Raw genomic sequence first — 25,804 nt, forward strand, 5'->3', positions numbered from 1 at the left:
AAATGATTGTTAAAAAACTAAGGGCGACCCCCTTCCACCCTTTATTTGTCAGCATGAGTTCCAAATATGATAAGAAATATGTTTTGTCCTACCTGTTGAAAACTTGTCAACTTAGTCATTTTCCACATCTTAGCCCTTGTTGGCAATTATAGCTTTTGTTATCACACATTCCATACATACTTTCCCAATTAAACACCTCTCACCCTTACGTTGAGCATTCTCACATGCCTCCCCTCTGATATCAATTGATATATCTTCCTCCTCCGTCAGAGACAATTGTCCCCATCGGCCCTCAATCTCTTCCATTTTGCAATGAAATAGCACTCACTCCACTTTGAAAATTAATAGGAACACATTCTTTCACCACCTCTACATCTTAAAGCGAGAGCAAGAGAGGAGACTCTGATTGCTGCTTGCTTCTCCTTTAGAGCCACTCTCGATGGGGACGCTAACATTTAAACATAGGTAAAATATCTTAAAACAAATATTGTACATACTAATGTTAATTAGATATCTTATGGTATTCGTGCACAATACATGGGTGTTCGACTAGTTGCAAGTAATTGCTGTAACAGATCAATAATTCAATATTAAGATATTTATCTTCTATTAGAATTAGAAAATGATTTATATATAATGGTTGTCACCTTTGATCCTCATAATCTTATAATTAGATAAGATTTAGTCAAATAAACATATTATTAAATAATATGAAAGTTAATTCTCCTCGAGTTAAACTTATTAAATGAAGAGCAATGCTAGATACAGTCCCCATTTGGAGACTGCAATGCAAGCCTAAGCTATTTTAACTTTAAATTTTTTTTAAATTACAAAATTATCCCTCCTAAAATGATGTTTTCTCTCATTTAATAATGTGCTTGCACACGCAGTCCCCACTTGAGGACTGCAAATAGAATTTCTCTTAAATGAAAAATGTATACATTTATTTTAATTACTAATTATTTTTTTTTTTAAAAATCTATTTTCAAGTTAATGTGTAGAGTATACCTAATAAACTGCTTATATGACATAATTTAATTTAAAAGATAAATTTTAAAATTTAAATCTTACAAATCAAATTTTATTATTTAAGTGATGTGAATCATATACATTACACACAGACTTAAAAATAAAATAACTCTTATTTAATTAAAGTAATTCGTTTTATTCAAAATTATTAACCTTTTACTTTTCTAACACGTGCTGTTCTTTTGTTTTCACAAAAGATACGAGTTACAACATATTTGAATATACTTAAAGAAAACTCTTCCAAACTAGTATCATGAATTGCCGAACATGTAAGAGACATCTTTTCAATAAGATAACAGTGTTAATGTCTTACTTTTTTTTTTTTGTTTTTTTTTTACATCTAAAAATCAATGTGACTTCTACATACTACACCATCACCCCATTCTCTCATCCAACCTCGTTCATCCATCTGCAAATTTATTTATTTTTTAAAAAATAAAGAACGATCCGAGAATGATAGAAAGTAGAGAAATACTGTACCCACAATTGAATTACACAAAAATAATCTCATAAACTGATGTAGCTTCACGTGGTTCGTCAGATTGTAAAGTTACTTTTATTATAAAGTAAATGTAATGGATTACATGAAACCACGTCAATTTGTGTGATTGCTTTTGTGTAATCTCTTGTAACTATAGCAGTCCTCTAGAAAGTATTACATTTATAAAATAGAATGAAAAAAAATAGTGATGTGTATAACATTACTCATTAGTAGTTAATCAAACACTATCAATCCTATTAAAAAAACAATCACATCTCACATATTCAAATGACGCGTGACAACCTGGTAGATTGGGTTGGAGACATTTTCTCTAACCCAAAAGAAAATCATTGTTCGTTCATCCGAGGGTGACTCAGGAGACACAAATAAAAATAAAAATTGAAAAAGCGCACCAAGAAGAAAGAAAGGGAGACAACAAACATAGAAATCAAGATCTTGTTTCTAAATATAGACAAATTTTACTAAATATTGAAAAATCACTAGCGAACCAAACATGAGTTATTCTGCCCACCATGAAAAAGGAACATCTCTTCTCCTATTCCGTATAGATTTAGGTCGGATTGAATTTGAAGTTCCTGCTCACAAGCGTGACTTTGAAGCTGGAGATGATGAAGTAGGTGCACTCTGCAGGAGGAAACAAGAATGTCAATAACACAGAGAGAGAGAGAGAGAGAGAGTTTTCTCTGCTTTCTCCCACTTCCACTTGTAACCAAGTATTATCTTCGTTGGAACATAATCTCAGTACTGGGAAATTTGCCTTTGCAGGAGAATGACAACACCATACATATTCAAAATGCCAAGGAACAAAGCCAAACCAATTAAAGGCAACTTTAAAAGTATAAGCTGACAGCCGTGACGCATCAAAATTAATACCAGTGTCATTATCAATTAACCACTCCCTATCAGTGGCATGAAAATTGTAAATGCAAGATTTTGGCTAGGACTAGGTGACTAGATGGATAAAGATTACTTGATGTTTTTATAAGTTGGATGAATGTAAAACACTTTGATTTTATCTATAAACATTTGAAGTGTATCTAAAAGCTATTAGATAATGTTTTAGATAAGTCAAGAGTATAGGTATCCGAATTCCAAGGAGCCTAGAATTATCCTGTGAAGAGTTGAAACTACATTTGCTAAGAAGACTTAGCGCCAGGTGTCAACAGTTGCATCAGCAGAGTTCTTCCGTCAACAAAATTCTTCTGTGACTCAAACTCTTATCAGACTCATTCCGTCAACAGAGTCCTACTGCAATTCAAATTGATTTTCAGATTGTTTATTTAAGGGATCCTATTGTTAGGATCTGTAGAGATTCAGTTTTAGATATTTTCTAGAGCACTTTGCAGTGCATATTTTGATGAGAAAATTCTTTAGAGAATTTTCATATTGTTTCTCTCAAAAAGTGTGATCGTTGATCCATGTTGAAGATACATTGATCGTGATTTAGCCACTGGAGTTCCAAGAAAAAAACCAATATTTGAAGATCGCCAGAGGTTTTGGCTACTGTGGTAGAGACAAACAGGTCGTTTGTCGGGTCAAAACGTGGTATTACAATACAAGGGTACTTGGATAATTTCAATTGTCATTAGAGCGTGGTTCACTCATTCAAGTGTGATACGTGCCCCTGTTGGCCATGTCGTTTTTTTTTTTTTAATGTCGGGGAACCTCTCCAAGGCAGGGCTCTTCGGACCCACCCCTGCAGAGTAAACCTCGGTCCCGTGCACAGCACTCTTGAAAGTTTCTCTACACGGAACTGGTTCAATCGCTGGTTTGCACCAAGGGGTATGACCCCTAGAGATTGTTTGCACCTAAGGGGATTTGAACCTTGGACCTAGGGGGAGCATACCCCCAAGCCCAAGGCCTTTACCACTTGAGCTAACCCCTAGGGGTTTCCCGCCACACTTTGATAAGGAAAACTATGCATATTGGAAAGTTCGTATGAGGGCTTTCCTCAAGTCGTTGGATGAGCATGTGCTATGCAGTTGAGCGAGGATGGACTAAACCCGAGACAGTCATTGATGCATGGACAAGAGATGAGATCACCAATTGCAATTGGAATAGCAAAGGACTTAATGCTATTTTTATGGTGGTATCTTCTGAAGAATTTAAAAGAATTTCCATGTGTGAGGTGGCTAAAGAAGCTTGAGATATCTTGGAAGTCACGTTCAATCTCGGTGATAAGGTGGAAGACTCAAGAGTTGTGAGAAAGATCCTAAGATCTTTGCCTGAAAGATTTCGCTCAAAAGTGACTGTCATAGAGGAAAGCAAGGACTTGGATGCAATTAAGGTTGAAAAACTAGTAGGTTCCTTACAAACCTATGAGTCTTCACTTCCTCAAACAAGAAAATATAAGTCCCATTGCTCTAAAAATTGTGAGAGAAGATCGTGAAGATTTTTCTGATGAGGAGAATCTAAATGATGAGGATATAGCACTTATTGCAAGAAAATTTAGAAAATTCATGTTTAACAAAAAGGCAAATGGAAAGCAAAAGAGAGGTAATGAATTATTTGCTAAGAAGAATGATTCTAAAAAATGGAATAAAGAGAAATCTGAGAAAAATGATAAAGTTAAGTGCCATGAATGCTCAGGTTATGATCACATAAAGATCGAATGTCCAAACTTTAAAAAGAACAAAGGAAAAGCAGTTAATGCCACATTAAGTGACAGCTTAGATTCTGAAAATTCCAGTTCATCATCTAAGGATGAAAGTTCATTTATAGCCTTTTCTACAGCTAATAGTGAGATTCCTGAAATTATGTTAACAAAATCTGAAAGTGATGATGATGACAATGACTCGGAGGTAGCTTTAGTTGAGGCTGATCATGAGCTGAGTTTAAAGGAAGTCTATAATGACTTATGTGAAGAGGTGGTCAAACTGAAAAAACTAAATAAGAAGCTTCACAACAAGCTCATAGCCGTGGAGAATGAAAAGAATAATCTGTCCAAGGCATTAAAAACTTCTGAAGTTAAAGTATCAAGATTGAACACTCAAAGAGGAGTATTTGAAAATGAATTGGAAAAAGTTCAAGAATACAAGAAAAAAAACTGCAACTTGGAAATTAGATGAGATGTTAAGCTTTCAAAAATCCAGCTGTGATTACACGGGTTTGGGGTACATGACTTCCCAAAGCAAAGAACTTCAAGCCTCATCATCTACTGCCACTTCATCAAAATGTATTATCTTTGTTAAAGAAAGCCAAGATGAGGATGCTCCAAAGAAAGATGTGTCAAAATCTAACATTCCGAGAGCCTCTCATGAAAGATCAATGTCAAGGAAGCTTAATCGAGGTAAGTTTGAAAGTAAGTTTATTCCTCCTTGTCATCATTGTGGTATTCTTGGCCATATAAGGCCATATTGCTTTTTAACTTGAGAAAAGTACAAGAAAAAGAAAGAAAAAGAAAATCTACAAGAAATGAAAAGAATTTAGAAAATAAGGTTGATGACTTAAGTCATCAGATAACTACCATCAGTTGTATACTTGGTGAATTAGCAAATTTTTGTCTTCTCAACAAAGGAAAAAATATGCAAAGTGATATGGACAAGACCAAACTTAAAGCAAAATAGGTGGTCAAAGAAGATAGTGACTAGATCTTGCCAAGAAAGAAAGCTATTCGTGTCTATTGGTGTGTGTGACATCAAGTGAGAGACACACTACACACTTGCATTAGTTTAGGACATGCATTTTTTTTTTTTTTTTGTGCTCTATTTTTATTTTGCTGGTTTGTTTGGTTAAATTATTTTTCATTTTTTTGCTGGTTTGTAGCTTAATTTTATTTTTGTTCAGTTGAGCAAAGTTCATACTTGGTGTGCCAAGTCTTGAGTACTTAGGGCCTCACACTTTCATTCCTTGAGTTGAAGCATCTCTCTATTTTGTGCAGTCAACTTTGTTTATGTTAACCTTATGATTCATCTAGACAAAGTCAAATTATAATGAACTGTGAGGAACTTAGTTTCACTTTCTTTATTATTATGTTCCATATTGTTTAAAAGGTGTTCATAAAAAGGGGGGTCTATGCCTTAAATTGACTAATACTAGTTGAGCCTAGTACTAAAAGCAAGAGATCTCACCTTGTCGGACATAAATGTTTGATCCATATAGAAAAAGTCAGTGTTTATTCATTGCGGAAAAAGACACCCTACATGGATTTGTCCCTTAAGTCCTAACAGGAAAAATCGTTACTCTAATCATTGTGGAAAAAGATGAGAAATAAAAATGGATATATCAAGAGTTGTGCAAACTTGTGTTCGGAGGAGAAACTCTTTCAAGTATTTAGGCTCTAGCATAAAGTTTTACTTTTAAGGTAAGAGACAATCTCTTGGAAGTATCTATGGAAATAAATAAAAATATATATATAATAAAAAAAAGGATGAAAAATACATATATATGATTCATTGAAGTAAGTATTCTCACTCACTCACACGAACTTTGATAATTGATGAACTTATGATGTGTAAACAACCATTGTGATTGTTGCAAATAAGAGTATCTTATTTTTGATTGTGAGTGACACGATGCTTGGACTTGTGATGCACTTAGGCATGTACATTGACTCAATTTAAAAAAAATAAAAAATGAAAGAAAAATTTCGAAAATATTTTTTATAGGGTTTTTATGTTAATTTTAGGTTTGTTTGTAGATGGTTTGTTTGACATTTTTTTTTTTTTTTTTTTGGGATAAGTCTAGAAGGGGTGGTCTACTTTATTTTGGTGTAAGTTATGGCCTAATTGTATAAGTCTCAGTGGGACATTGCGATTTAGACCCGTGCGTGGCACGGATGGGCAACAAGTGACTTAAGTCACTTAGATAGACCTACAGACTTGCACACGGCTGAGACCCCCCCAACCCCCCTGATATTTTCTATTACCCACACACCCTCGACACTCTCCTTATCGAGCCCTAGCCGCATCTCACTTCACACGTTATCATATTCGATTTTCTCATGATTAAGAACCAGTCCAAACCATCTTGATCTACAATTCTCTATCATGGTAACTACTTTCTTTCATTCATCTTAATCTATTTTTCAGTTCTACGATGTGGCGCACATGAAAAGTGGAGATTGGGATTTTGGTTTTGATTTGTAATGTTGGGGTTTGGATTATTGTTGATTGGAATATGAGTTTGTACATATGAAATGGGTTTATTGTTTTTTTTTTTTTTTGATAAGTAAGATATAAATATTATTGATATGAATGAAATAGGCATAGCCCGAATACACAGGAAGTATATAGAAAGACCCCTAAGTACATTCTAAGAGCGATAAATTAAAGACAAGAAATCATAAACATTGTTCCCATTTAGTATAATAGCAGAAAACCAAAGCATTAAAGTGTGAAAGAAAAAATTCTTTAGCTCCGCCATTGTGTGTTCCTTATCTAAATGGGTTTATTGTAACCATGTATAAATGCTCAATTTTTTGGTTATGCCATTGAGCTTCTCGGATCCTATGGTATGCCAACCAAGTGCTTGGTTTTATGTCTCAACCAGGTTACCTCAATCATTTGCTCACTATTTGACATGCATCCATATTCATACGTCACGGTTGTATATGTGCATGGTTGAGTTAAAATCAGAGAGCGCTTTAGTAATGTCAAATCAAGGTCTTCCTTAGCGTCCTCATCTTAGCACACATAGACTTGGTATTTATTTTTCTGATTCAGATGACGAGGAGGTTTGAGCCTTGTCAAATTAGTGACAAAAAAGGAAAGTTAAGAGGAGCATTGGAGGAGTAAATTGATTGTTTTGGTATTGTGAAATTTATGGGGAGTTAAAGTAAGTGTGTTGCCGAGAGGGAGTTGAATTAGTTCTGTTTAAGATAGTTTAATATTGAGGGGGAGAACTAAATACTGAACATGGTTATTAATGATGACTAGAACATGATTTTAGTAGGTTTAGATTACATCTAACCTTTGATTTTGTTAAGACTAATTTCAATTAATGTTTTATGTCATTTCTTCTCATTACTGTATTAAGATTTTCTTCACGAGATCTTGGTCTGCTGGTTGTTTTTATTTTAGGTACAGACTACATTCATCAAACTGATTTTTGTCACCAATCCGCCAAAGAGGGAGATTATAAATGCAAGATTTTGGCTAGGACTAGGTGACTAGATGGATAAAGATTATTTGATGTTTTTATAAGTTGTATGAATGTAAAACACTTTTGACTTTATCTATAAACATTTGAAGTGTATCTAAAAGTTATTAGATAATGTTTTAGATAAGTTGAGTGTAGGTATCCGAATTCCAAGGAGCCTGGAATTATCCTGTGAAGAGTTTGAATGGAAACTATATATGTTAAGAAGACTTAGCGCCAGGTGTCAACAGTTGCATCAGTAGTGTTTTTCGCAGCAAAGTCCTACCGTCAACAAAATCCTTTTGTGACTCAAACTCCTATCAGACTCATTCCGTCAGCAGAGTCCTACTGCAATTCAAATTGATTTTCAGATTGTTTATTTAAGGGATCCTACTGGTTAGGATCTGTAGAGATTCAGTTCTGAATATTTTCTAGAGCACTTTACAGTGCATATTTTGGTGAGAAAATTCCTTAAGAGAATTTTTATATTGTTTCTCTTAAAGAATGTAATCGTTGATCCATGTTGGAGATAGAGTGATTGTGATTTAGCCACTAGAGTTCCAGGAGAAAAGTCAATATTTGAATATCATCAGAGGTTCTAATTGCTATTGCGGTAGAGACAAACGGGCCGTTTGTTAGGTCAAAACATGGTAATATAATAGATGGGTACTTGGGTAATTTCATAAATAACCACACTATTAAAGGCCCCTTGAAATTACAAGGAAACAAACAAGAAGCCGACCCATGAGGCATAAAAATTTATCACAATCAATTAACCTCTTCCTATCCAAAGGTTAAGTGGTGCATACCATTGTTTTCAATTTCGTGCCGTACCGGCTGGTAAGGCCAAAATTTTCTGTACCGGCGGCTGGGCCAGTATAGGTACCATATATGTTTTGTACCGGCCCAAATACCGGCCGTACTACCGCCTCAATTTCGGCCTGTACCGGCCTATATTTCGGCTTTCAATTTTTTTTTTTTTTCATTTTTTTAAATTATAAGCTTATTTTTTTACCCCCAATTCAGACTAGGCTATTTATAATTTATATATATATGTATTTATATATAATTTATTCATATATAGACTATTATTATAGAATATAATTTATATATATAATTTATTCATATATCGACTATCTCGAAACGGTACACGAAACGGTACCAGTACCGAAATATTTCGTTCCAGTGCCTTGACTGGTATGGCTTCCGGTACGGTATTCAAAACATTGGTGCATACAAAGAATAAAACAGATTTCTTACCAATGGGATGCCTCTTCTCGCTCTTTCTTCCAAAAACCTTGATGGTTTATAAAAATTTCCGTATAGTTCTGACCATTTCTTGAGACTTCTATAAACATGGTTAAGCCCAGCTGCATCTGCCCAAAAAACAATACCACCACTGCAACAAAGAAATGATTGCTGTGAAATTCTTACACATGGCCAAGGAAATGTAAGATTCAATATGATATACCTAAGAGTAGATGCACAGAATCAAATTTCAATAGCCCATTTTGGAGTTTGGATAATAATTTTGTGAAACACCATAAAGCCTCATTTCCAATAATGCAATACTAATGTTTCCAGAATAACCAAGTAAAATACATAGCCTCTATATACTAGGTAACCTACTTTTCAGCCTTTTAGATTTCAAGCAGAGGACTGGATTTGATACATTTATTACACAGACAAGATATATGCGACTTATTATCATTAAGGAACAAGGAAAAAATCTCTGATAAGCCCTCACAGTTTGGCAGGAGGGATAATTCAAAAATGAGCAGACTGGTAACACATACAAATTTGTACCTACACTTGCTAGAATAAGATATAAAACCTGATGAACATATTTCAGGAAGGAGTATATAGGAAAAGTTTGGAAAGGAATAAATGATTACTTGAAAGTCCAACTAGAAAGAAGGTAATAATGGTCAAAAAGTTACTCACCGGTAAGATGGAAAACTCATCCCAAGAACAGATGCAATGTCAAGGTCTGATGCTCGAACAACTATTCCTTCACCTAAAACACGACATGCCTCATTCACCGCTGGAAAGAGCATCATCTCAACTATTTCTTGGTCGGTAACAGATATAGACTGCCAGCATTAAAATAATCCAGCAAACCCATTAGTTGATTGTCTCACAGGGACTGAAAAAATTATGTGTAACAAGTGGATCGACAACAACTTGAAGCAGTACTAAGTAATTTCATGGAAATGGAATGCTCGTGTATTGATGTGGAGCAAGAGTACCTTTCCACCAGGCATAATATTTGTTAGTTGTCTAGACTCCTCAATAATTGGTAGCACAGAGGGGTCAGGTTTTGGCTTGCTCCCCTTCTCGTAAATGTAGTATCCTTTTCCATTGTTTTTACCTAAAACAATGGAAGTGCATAGTCAGCTCAAATTATAAGACATAAAAAGGCACACAACGTCAGAACAATAAGAAATATTCATATGGGTGGCTATAGAACTCATTATTACCATTTCTTCCACTTCTCACCAAAAGTTCAACCAATGGCGAGTTAAATGTGCGATCAGGGAATGCGTTAACCAATTCTTTCCCGGTTTCTAGGGCTACTCCATATCCTGCTAAGTCCTGAAGCCTGCAAGTCAAGAGCATCAGGGAATAGACATCATGGTTTGTTATTATTTGTTGGTTTAATTTTTGTGTCTTTCCATGAGGTGATGATGTAAAGAGCATTAGGGCTTAACCAGGAAGCTCAAGATACTTAAGCCTCTTTTGGGCCCCTGAGAACTGCTTTGCAGTGGCAAAAACATGATTGCCACAGGCACATATACACAAAAAAGTCTTCAAATCTTCTTAACCCAAAATGGCTGGGGATAGAACTTCATAGGAGACTTGTTTTTAGCTACTCTACATAAATGCAAAGCAATTAAGGAAAGAAGATTACTGGAAAGGACCCATTGGGAGGCCAAAGCTGCTGATTGCTCTGTCAATTCTGAACACATCCACACCTAAATGTACCAGAACATGCGCGCCTTGAAAATATGGGAAAAATGTCCGATTGACCGCAAAGCCAGTGCAGTTACCCACTACTACAGGAACCTTCTTAATTATTTTCCCAACTGCCATGAGATCAAGAATAACTTGAGCAGATGTCTTCTCAGTCCTTACAATCTCCAGAAGAGGCATCACATGAGCAGGACTGTATATCAAAGATTCATGTTAACCAAATAATATACCAAAAGCATCACGATCTATAGAAATGCCTGAATTGAAAAAAGAAATGTACTATAGCAGTAAAATAGCATTGTAATATCACTGGACAGCATGAAACTTTACTGCTGTTAATAAACTAACACCATGAATGATAGAATTCCATCATTATTGAATTCTAGGTATGCAACATGCTCAGCTGATTAAAAAGGCATGCATGCCTCTATATAGTTTAATTGACAAACTAGAAGAGACTAACCATTATTCAGCTGAAAATATATTGAGAGAACGCATTAGCCTCCTAGAAGGGGTTGGAACTTTTTTGCCTTTAGATGTATTATTTCCAACCAAACAAAACTTCAGGGGAAATGTTTTCTGAAAAAACTAGCATATCCTGTGCTTTGATTTCATGACAGGGATCTTTTTGTCGTGCAGAAAAGTTTGTTTGTGCCTCAGATCCTATCAATATTATACAGACTCTAAGTGTTCAATCATATCAAAGACCACAGCGAAGAAGTTTTCCAGATTTGAGAACCTTCATGCTTAGGTCATTGTATGAGTGAACTAAGATCGACAACAACTAATGTTTCAATTCCTCTATAGATTTTACTAGCTCTTGTTGCCCTAACCTTCCTTAAACTAGGCGTTCCCCTTTATATACCCCTAGTGTACTTGGGTTGCAACCCTAGCTAATGGGTGGTATTGCTACTTCAAAAAATTTGCTCTGTTGGATGAGCCCAACTATAGACCTCAAGTAAACCACTATTTTTCAATTCCTCAATGAAAGATGAGTGAGGAAAAGTTTGTATCTACTGCGAAAATCTGAAAGAGGATCTGCTTGGTGAGTCAGGTACTTACAGCAATTATTGAATACATACTCCTACAACTAAGAAGGTCCGTGGCATGCATATATATTAACCTTTACATCTATAAAGCGGATGATAGCAAGCATGTATTACTGAAGGGAAATATAATAACCTGAAAAAATGTGCCCCTACAATGCGATCTTGAGAGCTGGTCTTTTCCCCAACCAAATTGAGATCAATAGTAGATGTGTTTGTTGCCAAAATGCAGTGGGCAGGGCAGACTTTCTCAATTTCACCAAATATTTTTTGTTTTAAAGGAACATTTTCAATGACAGCCTTCAAAATAGGATACACCAACTAATGTTAAAAGCGCAGCACTAAATATGTCATGGATTGTCCATTCATAAGACATATTACTTAAAGAAAAAAATGGGGTAGATGAACATAATGTATTGAGTAAACATGAACGGATAACACATCCACCAACTGCAGACTGAGTTTACCACCCATTTTACAAATGGAAAGTAGTGCTAGCACTGCCAGGATTTTGTAGGTTTAAAAGTTCCAAAGTTGCACTACCAGAATGAGTTTAGAGAGAGCCCACCTCAATGACCATATCCACCTCTTTAAAGTCTGAGTAGTCCAATACACCTTTAAGCAGTGATAAGGTTTTTTCTGCCTTATCTTGTGTCAGCTTTCCTTTCGTTACCAAACCGCGAACATTTGCTGTCACACAAATTACAAAGTCATAAGTTTCTATTGCATGGATATGGCAAAGTCGGGTGCTGCTCTCGGACACCTAGTGCCAATAAAAAAAAAAAATTGTTTTGCTTTTTTTTTGGGTGGGGAGAGGGGTTCATTTTCCATTGTTGAAATATGTAACCTTAAAAAAATTAACATACTACAATACACTAGCATGAATGCTTAAGAGTAAGGTATAAAAAGAAATCCCAACAGTCAGCTTTAACTTGAGTGTCTGTGTTTAGACAACACCTGATAACTTTTCTTCAACTATATCAGCTAACACTTCAGTTAATATAATTTAAACTATGTCCTTCATAAATGAAAGCAAACTGAACGAGAAAATAACATTGTGAATCTCAAAACTACTGTGAAAAAAGGAGCCACCTTCTATTGTTCTTATTCCCTTCAGAAGATATTCAGAGTTGACTTCCTTGAGAACAACATATATGTTGCCCAACATCAGAGCTGTAGCTATCCCTGAACCCATTAGTCCTCCCCCTATTACAGCAACTTTCTTTACGTGCCTTGGTTTAAGCCCAACATCAGTAACATTAGGTACCTGTAAAAGACATTGAAACAGGGGAATTAAACAAATGAATTCAATTTTGTCAACAAAAACCAGGACAAGGTTACTTAGGAAATTAGAAATTAAATTATCAGTACATCTCCAAAAGCTAAAAGAATTTACTAGTACACAGGAAGTATACAAAAGAGATGCCAATCTACAAGAAGTTAAAGATATAAGAAAGTCATGTAGATTTAGCCCATTAAAAGAAAATAAAAAGGCAGATTGGATTGGGATTGGATTGGCTTGGGTTGTGCCCAGAAGAGTTGTGGATCTATTTTACTCCCGGAGAGAGGGTTAGGTGGCAACTCACAAATTTTAGCCAAGTGGCAGATGGTTCCTACCTACTTGCCTCATTTAGTGAACTTACAAGGTTTTTTAGGACTTCAAATTTCTACAAAAATAAAAAAAGACATCTATGATCACCTTTGCTCAATAACTTGCATAATAGAATATCTAATCTTTTATTTCTTTCTCATGATGGTGATCTATTGTTGGAGTTTTTTTTCAAATTCGTTTCTTAAAAAATTACATGTAACTTTTTTTATAACGAGGAGTCCTTGAGACTGCAAATGCAACATGTCTTTTACCCAATCAAACCCTGGACAGTTGGACCTATGTAATGCATCCCCATCACACAAATTAGGTAAATTATTGGCTTTTCACCAATGGGATATTGCTTCCAAAAATTGTTTGCACCCAAGGGTTCGAACCATAGACCTGAAGAGAGCATACCACTAAGAACAAAGCACGACCACTTGAGGCAACCCCTAAGGATTAAAATTACACATGCTCAAACTTGAATTTTCATTGTTCAATGACAGGACACTTATAGTAAAATTTCATAACACTTTGCACTGATTATCAACTCTTCAAACATTCAGAATTAAGTGTTACTATTATTAGAAAAAGGAAATTGTATATAGAAGGTAGAAACAGATGACAATATCACTTGTTAAAACCTGTAAGAAAAAGGAGATGATTAGTGTTTCTTTGGATTTTTGGAACTCACTCAAAATAAGAATGTATAAGAGCCATCTTGTAACAACCTGATCAAATAGTATTAGGGATGAAATATGGATAATTTTATAGGGCTTAAATCAGGATTAATTGGCCATTTTGGATAAGCCCACAAGCTATAATTTTTTAGGATGACTAAGAATTTTATTTAGGCTCATAGGCCCAAAAGATTATTTTAAGGCCCGTCAAGGTTTAGTGGATAATTTTGGATGGCATTCGTAGGCTAATATTTTTGGAAGTCATTGAGATTTATCAGGTAATCCTGAATAGGCCACAAGCCCAAATTTATTATGATGGATGAATGGTTTTTTTGGGCCCAATAATTGGATTAAAGCCCACTTAATACTTATGGACCAAGTGAGCCCTATTTAATTGGTTTGAGCCCAAGAATTTATTCTAAAAGCCCAATTGAGATTTATTGGATAATTTTGAATAGACCACGGGCCCAAAATTTATTATGGTGGATTAATGGTTTATATTGGGCTTAGTAATTGAGTTAAAAGCCCATTTAATATTTATGAATCAAGCGGGCCCTTATTTAATTGGTATTAGGCCCAAGAATTAATTTATGAGCACAAAAATATTTATTGGACAAGTTAGGCTCATTCTGAAATTTAAGATCGGCCTGTTAGGGTTGTTAAGTGACTAGGCCCATGAAATTATAGGCAAGCCCTATAATATAGGTGGACCCATTAAATGGTCCAGCCCGTTTGGCAAATCCTAGGACTCATGGGACAAGCCCACAAAAATGGACTCTAACCCATGTGAAAGGCTCAACCATTGGCAGTCGCGGCACCAAGCATCAATGTTGAGAGCTTCGGCCATGCCCACCTCCTTTGGAATCAAAACAAGCCCCCACGTTGATGTTGATCTGCATTGCACCCACTGTAGCTTCATCCTTTCCCATGGAAAAGCACTTTCCAGCCCAGTCAGGCCATGGAGGACTCTGGCTGTAATCATGCTTGACACCACCTCTAGACCACGTGAAACCAACAACAAGAATATCAAGGCCGTAGACGCAGACCTTTGTGAACCACCACCACACGTTGCCAAACTCTATCTTGTACGACGGAAGCCGCCAAGCCATTGCCTCAAGCCTCTATCCTACACCACCGTAGACCCACGTCCCACTCTTGTTCCAGCCACGTTGCCGACCTAGGTCCCTGCACCGCGAATCACCTCCCAGCCTCTCCCTCACGGTCACGGCAAACTCACTTGCATCGTAGCACATTGCAGCCCCCACCGCGAAGCAACCACCTACCTAGTCCACACAGTCAAGTCCTTCCCCTTCATTGCAACCTCATGGAATCCCTTGTTTTATACACCAAAAACAGATAAAAAAATTATACTCATAGCATTGCATCGAGAGCACCTCAAATTGGCACAAAAAGTGCCTACACCGCATGGGTTGCCTACTCCGCGTCTCAACAGGCTGCTGTTGCACCACGGCTGCACTGAAGAATCACCGCGACACTGCCACAGACAGTGCCAATCACCACCACGGACAGCAAGGCCAGCAACCTTTCCTGTCAAGACGCAACCCCACTGCACCGCGATAGAAACAGCCCCACCGTAAATCGCACCTCCACCACCTCCCACGTTTGCACTAGCAACTATCACATCCAAGTTTTACCGTGATGGGAGCTTCATGTACAAGCTGCTTCACATTCCACATGGATGCAACCTAGCCACGAGGTTGCACGTAGAAGCCGCCACATGTAGAGGCCAACCACCATGGAAGCCCAGCCCCCTCCCTCCCAGTTTCTCCCTCTATTTCCACATAAAGCTCTCTTCCTCTGTACGTAACTCTTTTTCTCCCTCCCTCTCTATCCCTCTCTTGCTCGGTATAGACCTATGTTTTTCTATAAAAGGGTATGTGTTGTGGGTCTGAGGGTTAAGGTGTGTTGGCCATTAAAGAAAGGAACATACAAGTTTAATGAGTTATGCATAATACATGTTACATATTTATGTTAGTATAAGTATTAAGTATGCATGCCTTTCAAGAAAACCCTATATTTATTATGTTTACTTATGATGTGCTACTTATTGAGTATTCGACTTATTTTTGAATATTTTTATGTTTTAACCACTCCTGGTAGGATCTTTTGGAGAATGGAGTTGCAGGACAAGACTTAGTTAAGGAAGGTGAGGCAAAGACATAGATCATGTACAGAGCTTTAAGTTATGATTCTTATAGTACAAAATTTGAGAAATTTTAGTAAGGGCTTCTGCAGACTCTTAAATTTTACTGAAATATGTTTTGATCAGTTAATTTTTTTTATCAGTAAATTTTACTGAAATTTGTTTTATTTTAAATTATAGAATCTTTTATACCTGGCGCTTCATTAAAGAAAAGAAAAAATAAATAAATGCAAGGTTAGTAGCACTTCTGGTCCCTCTATTTTTTTTTCCAATTAATGTTATTCTTAAACCTAGGGGAATGGGGTGTTACACATCTAAGCCATATTAGCAATATGATAATTCACACATAAAAAAAAACATCATATCCCTTAAGAAGTCATACATTACTTTCCTTCCAATCCTATGAGCAAGCATTGCAATACATGATTAGTACAGAATGGAGACCTGGAATAGACAGATGCAGATAAACTATGAAGTAACAAGTCAGAACACACATATCTTACACAATTTGAACTATGTGGTAAATAGGAATATGTTTACCTGGCTTGACATGGCTAGGTAAAAGAATTGCCACTTTAAAACAAAAACCAATGAGCCCATATTATGCAACCCCATAAAGAATTACTGTCATAATTTTTATTAAACTTACACATTTTCAGCATGATTGAAAGAAAGTAAAAGCCATTGCTTACCGAAAAGGGAAAGCCATTAGAATCCAAGCAAGGATCAAGCAAATCTGATAATTCCTAAATTGAAAATCATGGAAAGAGCCAGAGGGAGTTCCCGCATCACTTATAGTACCTTGGATGTTGCACGTTGGGCAAAAAAGGAATGGACAAGTCCTTTTGAAGTGTCTGATAAGACCAACTCCCTAAATACTTTAGCCTCCTGCAATGATAAGTTCATATTTAGGACATATATGAACAAGTAACAAACCAGCTCCTTCATCAATATTAAATTAATGACTTCCGGGTGATGAAACATGCTTACTTCAGCAAACAATAACAAACATCTCATTCCCACAGGAAAGACAACCAATATAAGTTTCTAGTGCCATAAAATAGCATATTTTTTCTTCTTGAGGAAGGTAATTTACACACGTTAACATTAGCTCCTAAAAAATCCCACAATACCTTTAGAACTCCAGTATATCCTCCATGAACAATTCCCTCCCGCATCACATCAAGGCAGGCCTTGTGCTGAGGCATATTTGGGGCAGTTTTTCTGGCTTGTTGTGTTGCAGCGTTTAATGCTTCATATGCTTCGGACAGGGAACCAAGCTTGTCTGTCTTGTGAAGGGAACGTATCCTTGGCTTGCGCCTGTTTGCAATGTCTAAAGCCCATAGCCGAGATACTTTCAGCAACTCTTCAGAGGCCACAACAGCATCAATAAGACCCAGCTTCTTCCCTTCTTCTGACATGATCGGTTTGGACAACTGAAAACCATATTCAATCAGATGACATGACATAAAATGATAAAGGAATTAGAACACTCACCAAAGAGAGAGAAACTCAGAAGGTGTAGAGTATGGTCCCAGACAAAACTATTCATACAAATACCATGTTTGGCGGTTTCACTCTTCCCACAGCATATTCGGGGAATTTTAAAGGTTAGCTAGGTACTTGCTTTCTATTTGAACATTCAAAGCATAACTAAACTCACGCTGGTTATTACAAAGATTTGTTTTTTACTAGAGATTAAATTCAGACGTTAAACCACCATCACACCACAAACTAGCATAAGCAAGACAATGGGAGGAAAAAAAGAGCTTATTAGTGTCCCTCCCACTCAACTATCCTTAAATAATTTACTAAGGCTGTGGTTTTATATTTAAAGTAAGCTTTTCTCAAGAAATCATCAGATTCTCAGGCAAAACCCTCAGTTTTCTCCCCTTTTTCTGCTGCTGTAGCTTACCATGTCCAACTAGTATTAGTATCGGTAATTAGGTAAATTGGGAAATGTAGAAAGTCAGTTCACAAGCTCGAAGCAATTGAAATGGAAAAGAAAATTTGAATGTCGAGGATGTTTACCAGCATCATTTCAACTGCCTTTGACAGCCCTACCAGCCTTGGAAGACGTTGTGTGCCTTATAAAATAACTGAAGTCTTAATAACTATATTGATAGTCAGTTTTACATCTGTTCTGACCATCAACATAGTTGTTTTTTTTAATTATAAAAAAAAAATAACTATGTTGATGGTTAGAACAGATGAAAAAATGGATATACATAACAAAATGTGTGCGCTGAATGTAGGTGTACCTCCAAACCCTGGAATAATTCCAAGTGTCATCTCAGGCAAGCCAAGTTGAGTTCTTGGTGCTGCGATACGTGCATGGGATCCCTGAAAGAGGCTAAATGGAATGAGGCAATGAAAGAGGGTAAAGAAAAGGAAAAGTAAAATAAAGGAAACTGCTACTGCTTAACAACAAAAAGACATACCAGTGCCAACTCCAAGCCGCCTCCAAGAGCAAGTCCTTCCACAGCAGCAACTACAGGCTTTTTGCAATCTGTTCTTATGAAGAAACAAGATTAAAAAGCCAAGAGTGAATTGAAAAAAAATGCTCAAATAAAAAGTTTGATTCTTGGAAACCAAAGCTTTTGCAAAAAAACAGAGTCCATGAGACCCAGAAGATTAAAGTTACCTTCAATTGTGTTGACCACAAGATCGACTGATACATCAGGCATGAGTGAAATATTCCCTGCCGGGTCAAACAAGAGCGATGCATCCTAAGTACTGACAGTGGAATCTAAGTTCTACCTATCTAGAGGTCAACTGTACAGGGTATGTCAAATTACTCGTACCAGTCTCCTGAACCTTCTCGAAAACATTGATGTCGAACCCTGCAGAAAACCTCCCTCCTCTGCCTTCAATGAACAAATACCACAACCCCACCAAAACACAAAATCAGAGCAAAACTCCCACTTATTATTCTCACGAAAGAAGAATACGCAAAAAAATCTCAACAATATTCAAAATATCCACATGGCACGTATTGGAGCAGGGGTAATCACTAAACATATGATAATCACCAAACTGAATTTACTTCGAACAAACTTGGGCCTTGTTTGTCTACAAGTTTTTTTTCAAAGTTTTGAAAATTTCAAACTAATATCCTCAAATTTTAAAGAAGTTTTCTAGTTCAATTTTTTGTTCAGTCATTATCCAACCACAAAAAACAAACCAACCTTTACAAATACCAAAACAAAACTGCTTTTAAAAAATTACAGTGAAACAACTTTTCAACTCTACTTATCCACTGCCGCACGAATCATATACTAAGCTTATTTTCAAAAAACTCTCCTTTCCCAAAATCCAAAAGACGATACATATTAAGAAAATTCTAAAAAATTTTCATAATTAAAGGTACCATTAGCACTTACAACTACTTCACGATCACCAACATAGAGATCCTTCAACCCGATCAAACGGTACAATGAACACCAAAAAGAAAAAGCAAACTCAAAAGGCATGGAATGAGAGAGCTCAAAAGGATACCAGTCAAAACGATAGCTTTCACATCATTTCTTCTGACCGCCTCGTCAAATTTCTCCTTCAACCCGACAATAACTGCACCGACAATAGAAAAATCTCAGCCAAAATAAAAACTTCATATATAATAAAAATACACGATTCCACAGAATCGAAAGAGGCGCGGAGCTCACTCTGAACGGCTAAGGCGTTAGCCGGCGGATTAGAGAAAGTGATTATCGCGACGCCATCGTTTCCGACCTCCAAGGTGACCTTAACCTCCGCCATATATAGATATCGTGAAATGAGAGAACCAAAGGTTTAGACCTTTACCTCACGATCGATGAAGATGAAGAAAACGAAGAAGCTCCGTTTATCAGAGCGTTACGCAGAAAGAGGCTAATAGCCACTGTAAGGTTCAACGACTAAAATTACGCTACGAATCAGCCCTGTTCACAGGTGATCACTAAAATTAAGAGTAATGCTAGAGTTGATTCATATCACACGTGACGTGTCTACTTCTTCTATTTTTTAATATATTTTTTTATTTTATTATGTTTTTTAATGCTAAATGCATTATTTAATTCATCTACCTATCCTGCTTATCAGCTCTCTCAGTTCGACAGAAGCCTCCATATGATTCTCTTTCAATTCAGCCCGACATCGCCGTGTGCTGCCCAGCCTCACTGGCATCACCGGCAACTTCCCCTCACGCCGACTACCAAGCCAGCTGCCACCGATCTCTCCCACTCGCAGCCCTCTCTCTCCCCTACAATAACGCAACCAAAATGGGTTTTACTCATTTCTCTCCCCTTGCGCTACCGTACACTGCCACCTAAACCACCACACATCCACCACCTCACACTGGTGACCACATCTAGCAAACCCAGCCACCACAAACCTCCATCTCCCTCTCCATCGCACACACGCAAGCTACCCATAAATGGTGGGTTTCACACGAGCTCGAGGTCACCGACGGCCCTATCGCGGCCGTGCGTCGGTTCTAGCCCCACTGAGCACCTCCCCTGACAACCGTGACTCCTCCCCAAGCTCCTCCGAGTAGGGCTATAAATGAATCAGTCTGTTCGATAGATCGCTCGGTTAAACTCAAATTGAACTCGGCTCGTGAAAAAAAAAAGTTCGTTCATGAAAGCAGATATCCGCTCGATTTGTAAATGACACATACCCGACAAAATTCGACTTAACTTGGCTAAGGCTCGTTAAGGTCCGCTTGTTTATGCTCAAGTCGACTCGCTAGCTCGACTCGATTAAAACTCATTCATATATTAATTAATATATACATACACCTATGTATATATCTCTATTATATTATAAGTGTCTATCATACGGCTGTAAACGGAAATTCTTGTTTTTCGTAAGTGCCTATCAAACGGCGTTAAGTCCATGTTAAAGCAGCAAATCGTGTGCATTTTGGTCCCAGTCGAAAATGGGCTCTCTCAAACCCAGACCCTCTCTAGAAAGTTCCTTCTCTGGAAACCAGACCATCTCTCTCTAAAAACTCGCTTGTCCGAATCCAACTGGGGGGAATGAGAGCTTCGGCTCCTTCTTCATCTTCCTCTCCTCCTTCTTCTCACAGGCCCTTCGTCGCCTCTAGTGGTCTCGTTCGGTTTTTTTTTTTTTTTTTCTTTCACGTTTTCTGCCGAATAAAGGGGGTAGCCGTTTCGAGCTTCTCCAGTGACCATCGTCCGACACGCGCACCACCGAGAGAAGCCTCACCCGCCGATCTTGCGGTCGATGGAATTGAGAGCCAATCGGAGCATTGCATCGCGCCGACGTGCTGTTTAAAGGAAACACGTGGGGTTCTCAAACCACCGCGTTTTTGCTTCTTGATTTGAAGATCTATTTTGAAATTTTTATTCGCTTCTTCTATTTGTTGTATTTTTTCCTTGCACTCTATTGTTCTTTCTCTCGTCGAGACGGTGTGAATCCGAAAGTCAAGTTTGGAATTTTTTTGCTTTTTGTTTTTCGGTTCGTTGTGGGTTCTGTTTGTTTTTATTTACAGTTCTTCTTGAAGGAGCTAGCAGCAGCTCTCCGTCAATTTCTGCGTAGCCGCCGTGCAGTCACCGTAAGGAAGATCCATTGAGCTGCCAACCATCGTTTGCAACAGATCCAGCCTCTGGTTCCTTGCTTTTCCATTTGAGCTTCTTGCTATTGTTGGGAAATCTTTTGCAATTGCCCATTGTTGGGATCTTGTGCACATGCACTTACCACGTGTAAGTGCAGACTTGAAAAAAGAGGAAAGGAATTTCAGTCTAGAGGGATTGGGCCTCGCTTTTTTCTTCCTTTGGAAATGAATTTTTGTTCGTGAGATTGATATAGTGAATTGAATTTCTTGAACTGTATACATGGTTCTTTCTCATTGTGAGCATGTTTTAGCCTTTTTCTTTCTTTAATTTTAGTGGCCTTGTCCTTCTGCCATGACTTGTAGGTTTCTTTGTTACTATTTGGATTACTGCTGTCATGTTCAAGTCAAATGATATTCTATGGAAACAGACAGCTCTCAAGGTACTGTAATTTGTAGATACGAATTTTAATGTTTTTGGTAAAGATTTTATTTTTGGTACGAGAAAGCTCTCTGAATTAAGCAAGGGAATTATTGGTATCTCTTAACTTTCTCAATTTGTTTAAATATGAAGTTGCTTATATGATTTCATATTTGTCTTTTGTATTGATATTTGCATCTTTTTATTGTTTGTGTTTATGATTTTCTAATATATTTGGTTTATCTAGCAGATTTTTTGTTCGTGGGATTGATATAGGGAGTTTTTAAAGTATTGGGTAAGGACTTTTTGCAGAATCCTTGAATGGGGATCTTCTTTTCTTACACTCAACAGATGGCCATGAAGAATTTCAATCATAATTCTCTTATTGAAATGTGGGAAAATTTTAGCAAAGTATATCAATCCAGATTGTTGAACCTGGAAAATTTTGAAAAAACCCATATTTCAATAATAGTGCACGTCATTATATGGGTCTGCTCATGTGTAAAGCAAAGCAAAATGAGACTAACTTTAGAGTTGGACCCACTTGAATGAAATCAGGTTGAAGTTTTTGCCTCGATAAGTCTTTTGTTCTTGTTTTTCCTTTTCTTTGGTCTCTCATGCGTATTTCAAGGAAGAGTTTTTATCGATTTCTTGAAACTTCGCCAAGTTTTCGTACACATCATGTGAGCTATTAAAATTTGAAATCCACAAAAGTACACAAACTACTCATGTGATTAATAGGCTGCGAAATGGGTTTGGCATATTTCTGCATCTTGTCGTTTATAGTTATCAATTGCCATACGGCAAGAATATTGTACGTAATGAGAAAATTGGAGTTTGACTTTATTATACCCATTAAACTTGTGTGAGGGTTACTATATATGGACCTTTCTTTATACATCAGAATTTATTTATTTCTTCTGTTTAATATATCTTTCAAACAAATTGGGATCAGCTGTGTGGATCCTTTAAGGCCATTCAGCCTTGCCTACGGGCTAGGGCCACGCTCTTGGTTTTCACAGACCTCTGTTACATATGGCCATTGGCCATACCATATATATATATATATATATATATATATATATATATATAGATGAGGATGAGGATAGGTAGGTGGTAGCACTGGAAAACAAAAAAGATAAATATGGAATTAATTACTTTAGGGTCTGTGGTAATACTTTAGTAATAGAAGATGATAGCAAAAAAAGATTTGGTATGTGAAGGTAGCTTTTGATGACATGCAGGAGTGCGGGGACCTTCCACTTCTAAAGCTTGTTGGGGCTCAATGCCTTATCCCTTTTGTGGAATTGAAGATTGTCCTTCCATGCATGCATTCCTACTACTCCCTTGCAAACCATAACAAACAAAAGTTCAAAATTGGGTTAAACACAATAAATTGGCACAAGCCCCACCCAAGCAGTAATTGTACTCGATTTCTTATTTCTGTTACGATTATGATTTTGATTGTTATTTGATAAGCAGTATTTTTAAATTCCTAATTTTTATGGATTTGACAATGATAATAAATATTATGTTTGGGATGATTTTGTTTTCTGTAATGGGGAACCCTAGAGGAATAAAAGGTTGAGCAGACCCTTCTACAGCTAAGAAGTTTGAAGAAAACTGCAAACAATCTATGGAGGTAGGGTCTTTGAAGCTTTGGTGTATGATCTTTTTCTTCTTTAACTCTTTTTTGTTCCAAAGAGGTAGGGTCTTTGAAGCTTGCTTTGATGTTTGGCCTTGATGGCTTTGCTTATCTTTGTCTAATGTATTTTGAAAGACAAGTTTGGGTCTGAATGGTGCTTTTGAGTGATGGTACTTTTATTTGGATGCCGTACTTTACCTTTATTATTTAAGGCTGCAATTCGATTTAAGGTTGAGATTGTATCACCTGCAAAATGGAAAATGTCACATTCTACTCTATCTTGCCTCCTTGGAAAAAGGTATACAAATAGCATTCTCTCCCGAGTTAATAATGACTATGTTGTCTGAAGCTTTGGCTTGAGCAGTAGATTTTGTATAGGGATGCAAGCAGAAGCAGAACGCAAAAAGAGAGCTCCAGTTCTTGACTCTGAAGGTAATAAAGTCAGTTTGATATGTCAAGTTTCTTAGTGTACCACTTTTCAACACTCAAGTAGGTAGCCTTATGCATTCGCAGAAATTAGTCTCTTTATAATTTATAGGAGAAAGACAAGCCAACATCAATGTTGTTGATGGAAAGAAGGGTTCTATAATCTTACAATCTGAAGCTGCAAAGATGGATAAAATTAATAGGGCCCAAGGTTATTTATCATGTCAATACAGATTAATTCCCACAGTATGGAAGTAATGTTTTTCTTCCATCCTAATATTAGTACTAAAATATGTTTTGATAAGTAAGTTATTACTAATATCTTTAGAACATATATGCTATTTTGGACATGCATTTAATTTCAGCATTGACTATGATAGAATTCATAATCAATTCAAGTTTTGGTCTGTATTAGAATGTTTTTGTTGGAGTGGTTGCCACAAGAAATTTAGGTTGTGTATTGGATTTTGAAAGGAACTTATGTATATATTAAGCCAGGTCTCACTAAAGGGGGCTTGTTCATGTTCTCTTGTATGGTATGTGAATATCAACTCGAGAAGTCCTATGCTAAAACCCTTTTTTTTCTCAAACACATCCTATCTGATCTAATATAGTGTGCAAAAATTTAAGGAAAGAAATTTTTAATGCTAAATCTGTTAAGAAAAAAATTGTAATTTCAATTCCCCCAAACTCGGATCAACCTATGGCCTATTTTAACTTATTTGTCTTTGTACTAATGTTTTTATCTTCTAATTTATGCAAGCATGTACTTAACTATCGTTATCAAAAAATATTTGCTAGAATTTACATTTTTCTTTCTATGCATTACATTATTGATTCAAATCAATTTTTTTTTTTATAAAAAATATATTATTTTTTAAAAATAATCATTTCATCTAGCTAGGCTAGCGTGCTTTGCAAGTTGCCTTGACCTAGTACATATATATATATATGTATTAGCTAATAATATAAACATACAACTTTTATAATTAAATATATAATATGTAATCTAATTAGTTTTGTCTATATAGTGAATATACTTCATAGATATATTTTATAATTTGTATAATAATTAGTCGATAAAATTTGATAATTTCATATACTAGTATGTGGGAATCATATATGAAATAGATATATGCTATTATATTAAGTGTATGTATTAATAATATATGTAGGCATATAATATATTGTTATTTTGGATAAATATCAACTAGTTAGATATTAATTATTTATAATTTTTTTAAAAATTTTATAATTCAATAGAGGTTCTACTTGTTAGTTGTATAAATTCAATATTAGATTTTTTATTTTTTTAATTTATTAATTATTAAATCTTATTCAAAAAATAAAAAGAAAATAAACAATTCGAGCTCAAACTCGTTTGTGAGACGAGCTCGAGCTCGAACTCGAGTTGAGAGTTAAGCTTATCGAGTCGAGTTCGAACAAAAAATAAAAAAAAAAAAATCTCGAGTTCAAGCTCGAGCTTGAGCTCGAGTATTTTGAGTCGAGCCGAGCTCGGCAAGCCAAAGCCCGAGCCAGCCAAACCCTCCACCTCTCTCTCACTCTCTCTATCTCGCTCTCCTCCTCTCTCTCGCTCTCCACCTCTCATCCATCACCTATCTCTCTTCATTAGCTCTCTCACTCCTTCATCAGCTCTCTCTCAAAGCTCGTCTGGTACTATTTTGAATTCTGACA

At 36.5% G+C, this 25,804-nt stretch overlaps 1 protein-coding gene across 1 annotated transcript; it reads right to left on the reverse strand.

Annotated features, from left to right (window-relative positions):
* Positions 1-1,719: 1,719 nt before the first annotated feature.
* Positions 1,720-19,980, reverse strand: LOC108997856 (peroxisomal fatty acid beta-oxidation multifunctional protein AIM1-like). The gene is made up of 18 exons (XM_035694552.1): positions 19,729-19,980; positions 19,562-19,633; positions 18,868-18,930; positions 18,708-18,764; positions 18,505-18,572; positions 18,325-18,406; positions 18,095-18,150; positions 17,197-17,499; positions 16,865-16,951; positions 12,721-12,895; positions 12,197-12,318; positions 11,765-11,928; positions 10,521-10,775; positions 10,090-10,211; positions 9,859-9,980; positions 9,554-9,702; positions 8,870-9,008; positions 1,720-2,155 (listed from the first exon to the last, which is right to left on the reverse strand). Exons 1-18 carry the CDS (start codon positions 19,820-19,822, stop codon positions 2,111-2,113), a joined length of 2,175 nt encoding a protein of 724 aa, XP_035550445.1. The 5' UTR covers positions 19,823-19,980; the 3' UTR covers positions 1,720-2,110.
* Positions 19,981-25,804: the final 5,824 nt, after the last annotated feature.

This window comes from Juglans regia, chromosome 10, assembly GCF_001411555.2.
Source record: "Juglans regia cultivar Chandler chromosome 10, Walnut 2.0, whole genome shotgun sequence".
NCBI classification, from domain to species: domain Eukaryota; kingdom Viridiplantae; phylum Streptophyta; class Magnoliopsida; order Fagales; family Juglandaceae; genus Juglans; species Juglans regia.

What these genes read in the sequence shown, in the direction of transcription:
- LOC108997856 (XM_035694552.1), bottom strand. Translation starts at nt 19,822, where the DNA reads ATGGCGGAGGTTAAGGTCACCTTGGAGGTCGGAAACGATGGCGTCGCG. An exon ending in CGAGAAGGTTCAGGAGACTG is followed by an intron (nt 18,765 to 18,867) that starts GTACGAGTAATT and finishes TTGACCCGGCAG; the next exon opens with GGAATATTTCACTCATGCCT. An exon ending in AGGCAGTTGAAATGATGCTG is followed by an intron (nt 17,500 to 18,094) that starts GTAAACATCCTC and finishes TATGGTTTTCAG; the next exon opens with TTGTCCAAACCGATCATGTC.